Below are 8,702 nucleotides of genomic sequence, written 5' to 3' on the forward strand. Positions count from 1 at the left end.
CCCCACGTGGACCACCAAGCGGGGTGGAGTGAGCAATGCTACCATGTAATATGTCTGACTGTATTATTGTATTATCTCTCATGCTCTCGATGACTTTAATATAATGCTTATATATCTCAACCGTACAATTATGCATTACTGAACCCAGAAGTAGTATTACTGAACCAGTGAGTTTAGGCAGCGGGTGGGGCTGGCACCTCACTCCCACCTCCGTGCCACTTTTAATTTAATACTACAACCCACGACACTACCAAGGCCCCTTGAGTACATGAGATATGCACCCTGTAATTAAAAACGAAGTGTGGGAAAATATGCTTTAAACCCTTATTTCCTTTTGGAACTAGATACGCTTCAGAAGACGTACTAAGAGGCTTTGTTGTCTTGATTTGGCTTGTTGTGCCAGTTATTAGGTTATAAGAAACCGAGAAGGAGCACCTTGGGAATAGGGGTAGGATTTCTATAGTGGGGCTTTCTTCTCTTAGACGGGTAAACAAAAGCCTGTAGGTCTAACCTTGTGTGTGTGTTTATCCTATAAGCCACTTCAGGTCCGTGAGCGGTGCTGCTTCAATAAAAGCCTTCGACCTGCCACATCTTGGGGCGAGAATGGGCACATTCTGGGGTGCAGCCTTCTTCGTGCTGGGGGTATCCTGTGTTTGCAGCACTGTCTTCTACAGAGAACAGCTGACTTGGTTTGAAGGCGTCTTCCTGTCTTCCATGTGCCCTATCAATGTCAGTGCCGATACCTTGTATGGAATTATGTTTGATGCAGGGAGTACCGGAACTCGAATTCATGTTTACACCTTTGTGCAGAAAATACCAGGTGAGTACAATTGCTAACCTCCAAGAGTCTCTGTAAACCCACACTTCAGCATGTCCTCCCAGAAACAAATGCTCTGACGGGGTGTGATGTGAATTTCAGAATCGTATGGCTAGTTAATGTTTGCTTCAGAGAACACTTTGGACTGTCGTTGGATGCATTTGACTTAGTTCAGTGTGGGCTGCTTGTAGTCTGAAACCCTCTAGTTGAGGGATTATAACTGACGTCTTCTTTAAGGATGGTTAATATTCCAGGGGTCGAGAATATTGAGTGTCAGGTTCAGAGCTTGGGATTGGTCTTGAAGAAGGACCACAAAAGAGTTTCACCATCTCTAAAGGAGGGGTGAGGAGAGACTGTGGTGCCAAACAACTATTTCCTAATGTCCAGTGTTCATGTAGAGCTTGGGGAAAGGTGTGAGAGCCAGATGGCCACCTCCAAGGCTGCCTGCCGCCCTCTTCCAGTACTCTTGCCAGACATTCCACATGGATCAGACAGCGTGAAACAGCTGGGAGGAATGGCAGGCTAGTCCAGCCAATTGTATGAAGAGTTACAGAGCCCATTCTAAGGAGCGGCATTTTGTAATCAGCCCTTTCTCTTCTGTTTTGTGTGACTATAGGACAGCCTCCGATTCTGGAAGGGGAAATTTTTGATTCTGTGAAGCCAGGACTTTCTGCTTTTGTAGATCAACCCAAGCAGGTGCGTTCCTTTTGATTAAACATTTAGATTCTTAATACCTTGATAACTTTACCATGCCACAGCTGTTAAATATCTCATGCTGTTCATTGATGTTGATATCCTGCGTAAGATCAGCTTTCTAGCCTCGGGTTATCTGGATAACAGTAATTCTATACCCCAGGCTCACTAGGGCTTGGATGGAAGTAGGCTAGAAAATAAGGTTTGTTCTTACAGAGGTAGCCCCGTGCTTTAATCTCTACGCATTTGTCATTTAAGGTTTCGAGCTAAAGCTTGGTTAATGTAGATGGAGAAGATAAATATCCAGCTCCATAGGGTAGGAGGTGTAGACAGAGTAACTGAGGGACGTAGACCCATTGAACTCCATGTAATTGTGCCCTGATAACAGGTACAGACCCTTGCCTGAGCTCAGACATTAAGCAAGAATCCATACTGACAAAAATCTTTGGTAATAGAAGATAAATGGAGAGTTTTAGGATGACCTTATTTCACACCTCAAATGCACTACTCTTTGTCAGAAGCCGCACTGAAATAAGAGAGAGTAAGACAGAGCGTCGAACTTTGTTAACAGACGTGAAAGTATTGTTCAATGTCACAAGCATAATGGTTAACTAAAAGAAAGCTTGGTCTTAAAATTGATTGGAGCCTTGATCTGAGAAGCTTTTTTCTCAGTGCAGTGTTATGGAGTGGCATGAAATGGTGTCTTAGTTACCTAGTGTTCCAAGAATAGAAGTGCTACATGTGGATGGCTTTGACAGACCATCTCTCACCCACCACCCCAACAGTGAAAGAGGTTAGGAGCCTGACTGCAGGCTCCTCCCCTAGGAGCAGGCTTTCTCTGTCCTCTGGCTCAGAAGGAAAGTCCGTCACTCCTCCATTTCTGCATCCTGGGGTTTTGGAGATCTCCATGTGTTTTGGCATCAATCTCACCCGTCTCTCCTTAAGCTTGCTTGTCTAAGTGCTTTTTATTATTTTTTTTGTAGTTTTTTTTAAAAATCAATTTATTGGGGCTCATACAATTCATCACAATACATAGATCAATTGTGTAAAGCACATCTATACATTTGTTGCCCTCATTATTCCCAAAATTCGCTTTCCTCTTGGGTTCCCGGAATCAGCATCTAAGCTCTTTTTATATCTCAAAGGAAATGGACTCAAGATACACCCCAAACTGATCTCACCTCATTAACATAACAAAGACTGCCCATTCCCAACCTATATTATAGCGGGGGGCACAGAGGTTAGGATTTACAGGACATATTTTTGGGAGAAATAATTCGATCTGTAACATGTGGAAAACAAGCTAGAAAATAAGGTCTTGTTGGAAGCAGCTACATTATCAGAAAGTGACATGACATTAAGAGAAGAAGATTGTGTTGTTGCTAATAATAATAATCATGATTAAGAGACAGCATGCTGTCATAATGAATGTTGCCTTAGGAAATGGTGAACTTAAAATGATTCCTCCCTCATTTCATTTCTTATAAAGATGTGTTCTACCCCAATGAAGGACATAAAAAGAATAACAGCATACTAAAAACTACACACAGCCAGCATGTACGTGGCATCTACACACAGAGGCTCTGCCTCACCTAATGCTGAAAAGTTTTTTGGTGGTATTTTTTGTTGTTAAGTGCTGTTGAGTTGGTTCCTACTCATAACAACCCTATGTACAATAGAATGGTCCAGCACCATCCTCAGCACTGTTCTTATGTTTGAGCCCATTGTTGGAGCCACTATGTCAATCCATTTGTTGAGTCTTTGTCTTTTTCACTGCCTTTCTACTTTACCAAGTATGATGTCCTTCTCCAGGGGACTGGTCTCTGCTGATAACATGTTCAAAGTACTTGAGACCAAGTCTCATCATCCTAGCTTCTTTCTTTTTTTAAATCCTTTTATTGGGGGCTTGCCACAGTTTCCGAGTAGGGAAAATGAACAAAGAACCAAACAGATACCCACACCCACAGAGACAATACAGGCCTACAGCACAAAATAGACACAGACAGAGACAGTGCAAAACTGCAGCCCTGACGGACCACAGCGCTTCATTTTTATTTACTAAATACTGGCAGTGTTCCCAGAGAAGTTCGCTATTCCCATGATTAAATTCCTCACAGCTTTGAGAGAGTTCCGTATCTAAGCCCGTACTGCTCTTGTTTACTGCTCCCAGGGAACACTGTATGCAGCTGTTCCCCAAATTTCTTACTGTTTGCACTTGAAGGACATCCTGCGCCTGTGTGCAAGCTGCCAGGGAAATGAGGAAGCAGTTTATGAGAACCAGCTAGGACAGACGTGTTTGCCCACTGTCCTAGACCGACACATGACATGGAACACAGTCTTCCTTACATGGCTCTTTCAGGGGCTTGTACAACTCTTATCACAATCCATCCATCTATCCATTGTGTCAAGCACATTTGTACATCCTAGCTTCTAACAAGTATCCTGGCTATACTTCTAAGACAGATTTGTTGTTCTTTTGGTAGTCCATGGTATTTCCAATATTCCTCTCCAGCATCATAATTCAAATGCATAGATTCTCCTTTGGGCTTCCTTATTCAATGTCCAACTTTCACATATATATGAGGCAATTGAAAATAGTATGGCTAAACAATCTGGAGGCAAAAACGGGAATGAGGGTTCTGCAGGGACATGGGAGAAGGGGAAGTAGGGGGAAAGGAAGTGGTGTTAACAAACCCAGGGACAAGGGAAGAACAACTGATCCAAATCAATTGTGAGGCGGGTGTAGGAAGCCTGGTAGGGCTTGATCAAGGGCAATGTAAACAAGAAGAATTACTGAAACCCAAATGAAGGCCGAACATGATAGTGGGACAAGAGGAAAGTAAAAGGAAATAGAGGAAAGAGCTAGGAGGCAAAGGGCATTTATAGAGGTCTAAATATGGGCATGTACATATGTAAGTATATATATGATGACGGGGAAATAAATCTATGGGCATATATGTGCATATATTTATAGGTTTAGTATTAAGGCAGCAGATGGACATTGGGCCTCTACTAAGGTGACCAGATTTTAACATTGGTAAAGCGGGACACCATTGATAAAACTCATATCCTGGTGAAATAGCCCACATGGCAGCTTAAAACCGTATACCTTAGCTTGTTGTTCATTCTTTCCAAAAATTGGGACTTTTTAAAAATGCCGCGGGACGTGGGAAAACTTGTTAAAAATCGGGACTGTCCCGCCAAAAGCGGGACATCTGGTCACCTTAGCCTCTACTCAAGTACTCCCTCAATGCAAGAACACTTTGTTCTATTAAACTGGCATGCCATGATGCTCCCCTTCCCAATACGATTGCTAACGACAAAGCGGGTGTATAAACAAATGTGGTAAAGAAAGCTGATGGTGCCAGGCTATCAAAAGATACAGCATCTGGGGTCTTAAAGGCTTGAAGATAAACAAGTGGCCATCTAGCTGAGAAGCAACAAAGCCCACATGGAAGAAGCACATCAGCCTGTGTGATCATGAAGTGTCGATAGGATCAGGTATCAGGCATCAAAGAACAAAATATCATATCATTGTGAATGAGGGGGAGTGTGGAGTGGAGACCCAAAGCCCATCTGTAGGCAACTGGACATTCTCTTACAGAAGGGTCGGGGAGAGAAGATGAGCCACTTAGGGTGCAATATAGCACCGATGAAACATACAGCTTTCCTCTATTTCCTTAATGCTTCCTCCCCACCACTATCATGATCCCAATTCTACCTTACAAATCTGGCTAGACCAGAGGATATACACTGATACAGATAAGAACTGGAAACACAGGAAATCCAGGACAGATAAACCCCTCAGGACCAATAATGAGACTAGCTATACCAGGAGGGGAAGGGGAAGGTGGGGGAGAAAGGAGGAACCGATCACAATGATTTACATATAACCCTCTCCCTGGGGGATGGACAACAAAAAAGTGGGTGAAGAGAGACATCGGACAGTGTAAGACATGAAAAAAATGTATAAATTATCAAGGATTTGTGAGGGAGGGAGGGCAAAAAATGAGGAGCTGATACCAAGGGCTCAAGTAGAAAGCAAGTGTTTTGAGAATGATGATGGCAACAAATGTGCTTAACACAAGGGATCGATGTATGGATTGTGATAAGAGTTATACGAGCCCCCAATAAAATGATTTAAAAAAAAAGAAGAAAATAGTATGGCTTGGGTTAGGTACACTTCAGTCCTCAAAGTAACATCCTTGTTCTCTAACATTTTAAAAAGGCCTTGTATAGTAGATTTACCCAATGCAATGTGTCCTTCGATCTCTTGACTGCTACTTACATGAGAATTGCTTGTGGATCCAACCAAGATGAAACCCTTGACGACGTCACCTTCAACCTTTGTTCCGTTCATCATGCCATTACCTTTTGGACTAGTTGGGTGGCTTTCGGTCTTTACACTGAGCTGTCATCCAGACTGAAGACTAATTCTTGACTGCAGGTGCTTCGAGGCTTCTCTTTCAGCAACCAAGGTGGTGGTGTCCGCATCTCACAGGTTGTTAGGGAGCCTTCCTCCAACCCTGATGCCATACTCTTCTTCATATAGTCCAGCTTCTCTGATTATTTTGCTCAGCATACAGTTTGAATAAGTATGTTGAGTGGATACACCCTGATACCTTTCTTGATTTTAAATCAGGCAATATTCCCTTGTTCTCTTCTTACAACTGCCTTTCGATCCATGTACAGTATCTGCATGAGCACAATGAAATGTTCTGGGATTCCCATTCTTCTCAAGATGCAACATAGTTTATCATGATCTATGCAGTCAAATGCTTTTGCAGTCAATAAAACATACGTAAACATCTTTCTGGTATTCTTGTTTACCACCAAGATCCACCTGACGTCAGCAATGAGATTCCTTGCAGTACTTCCTCTTCTGAATCCGACCGGAACTTCTGGCAGTTCTGTGTACTGCTGCAACAGTTGTTGAATGATCTTAAGCAAAATTTTATTTGCATGTGATATCAGTGATATTCTTCTATAAATTATACATTCTGTTCTGTTGGGGGATGGGCACAAATATGGATCTCTTCCAGGTAGATGTCTTCCAAATTTATTTCCATATTTCTTGGCATAGATGAGTGAGTGCTTCCAGTGCTTCATTCGTTTGATGAAATATTTCTTTTGATATTCCATCGATTCCTAGGGCTTTGTTTTTAGCTACTGTCTTCAGTGCAGCTTGGACTTCTTTCAGTAACACTAGTTCTTGCTCCTATGCTGCCTCTTGAAATGGTTGGATGTCGTCGTTCTTTTTGGTACAGTGATTCTGTGTTTTCTTTCCATCTGCTTTTGATGCTTCTGTATCCTTCAATATTTTGCCCATAGGATCTTTTCAGTACTGCAACCTGAACCTTGCATTTTTTTCTTCAATTCTTTCAGTTTAAGTTCTGCTAAGCATGTTTTTCCTTTTTGGTTTTTTAACTCTAGGTTGTTGCACATTTTAAAAAATAATCAGTTTATTAAGGGCTCTTACAGCTCTTATAACATTCCACACATCAATTGTATCAAGCATATTTGTACATATGTTGCCATCATTATCTCCAAAACATTTTCTACTTGAGCCCTTGGTGTAAGGTCTTCTTTTTATCCCCTCCCTCCCTACCACATACCCTCGTGAATCCTTGAACAATTATATATTATTATAATATTTTATTTTTTCTTCTTAGAGCTGCCATTTGAGATTTTTCTATCAAGCTTTTTGACTTCATTTTTTTTTTCCATTTGCCTTAGCTTCTCTATGATTCAAAGCATGATTTTCAGAGTCTCTCCGACATCCACTTTGATCTTTGCCTTCTTTCCTGTCTTTTAATGACCTTTTGCTATTTTCACGTATGGTGTTCCTGATGTCATCCCACAGCTCATCAGGTCCTCTGCCTTAATTTTCAATGTGTCAAATCTGTTCTTGAGATGTTCTCAATATTCGGGTGGAATATATGTGGGAGAGCATGAGTCTGGTTGTATGAGGGGGGTATATCCCATCTCACAGTGGCAGAAACTAGACTTGGAAGGACAGGTGACCACAGTGCTAGCAGACAGATCTTCTGACTGCACTCCGCCTTTCCTTCACAGTACCTAACTTTTTGGTCTAACGCTAATCTATATGAGACCAAAAATTATAATAAACTAAAATGATTAAACTTTAAGAGACTAGTTTTTATTATGATTTCACCAGAATGAAAGTTTTATTCAGAATAACTTGATTCTCTGGTTTCTGCTTCTGCACAACAGCCAAGATTTTGGGGTCTGTAGAGCTCCTAAAGCATATTGGGTGGGTGTAGAACAACATCACTCAGTGGATTCTTCCTTGGATGAGCAGGCTCTCTCTTTTGAAGGGTGCTGAGACTGTCCAAGGACTCTTAGAGGTGGCCAAAGACTCGGTCCCTCGAAGTCACTGGAAAAGGACCCCGGTGGTCTTGAAGGCCACAGCTGGACTGCGTTTACTGCCAGAGCACAAAGCCCAGGCTCTGCTCTTCGAGGTAATGTCTGAAACTTCTGTGTCTGTTTTCCTATGGATTTCTTAAATGAGTGGCGACCCCTTAAGTCTGGGACTGTTACTCTCAATATTTCACCACTGTTAAAGAATTATGGTGATAAGGAGCCTTTGCCCTAATTAGTTACTTTTCATTTTAAATATTACTCTTGAATTTATAGAACTCCATTTCCTAAATATTTAAAATATTTACTACCTTTAATATCTTTAATTCTCTTAACTTGTTAAAGCAGCATCATGTAATTGATTTTCATTAACTTTACTGGGGTACAGTGGACATACATCAAAATGTTCTCATTTTAAGTGTCCCATTCAATGAGTTTTGAGAACTATAGTTTCTTCATGCCCTATCCCTGAAATCAGGTAACAAATCTGCTTTCTGTCATAGCTTAGTTTTTGTTTGTTTTTACATTGTTTATGCATGGGGCCATATAGTTTGTATTATTCTTTGTGGATATATTTGTCTCAGCATAGCATTTAAAAAAATTCTTATTTAGTCATATCTTATACCTTAGACTGTATATGTTCCCCTACAATTCTGTTATTTTTTCCCCTTGAGTGGGTTATACAGTTGAGTTAGTTAATTGTGCCAGCCTGGCCAATAATCACATGTGGTGCTGGTTGAAAGGCGGAGGGATAAATGGGTGGTGAAGCCTCGCCTTTCTAGTTCTCGGGTCTCTTGTTTTGTGATGGTTG

The 8,702-nt window shown here is 41.4% G+C and overlaps 1 protein-coding gene across 1 annotated transcript in view; it reads left to right on the forward strand.

The window, feature by feature from the left end:
• ENTPD5 (ectonucleoside triphosphate diphosphohydrolase 5 (inactive)) overlaps positions 1–8,702 on the forward strand; it is a 48,122-nt gene that overhangs the window by 16,227 nt on the left and 23,193 nt on the right. Inside the window, 3 exon segments of the mRNA XM_004698708.4 lie at positions 537–820; positions 1,434–1,513; positions 7,849–7,992. Of these exon segments, the coding sequence (XP_004698765.2) occupies positions 604–820; positions 1,434–1,513; positions 7,849–7,992 (441 nt within the window). The 5' untranslated portion in view covers positions 537–603.

The sequence above is a fragment of the Echinops telfairi genome, unplaced genomic scaffold (assembly GCF_000313985.2).
Source record: "Echinops telfairi isolate 266 unplaced genomic scaffold, ASM31398v2 ScPeMD7_18;HRSCAF=68, whole genome shotgun sequence".
NCBI lineage: Eukaryota > Metazoa > Chordata > Mammalia > Afrosoricida > Tenrecidae > Echinops > Echinops telfairi.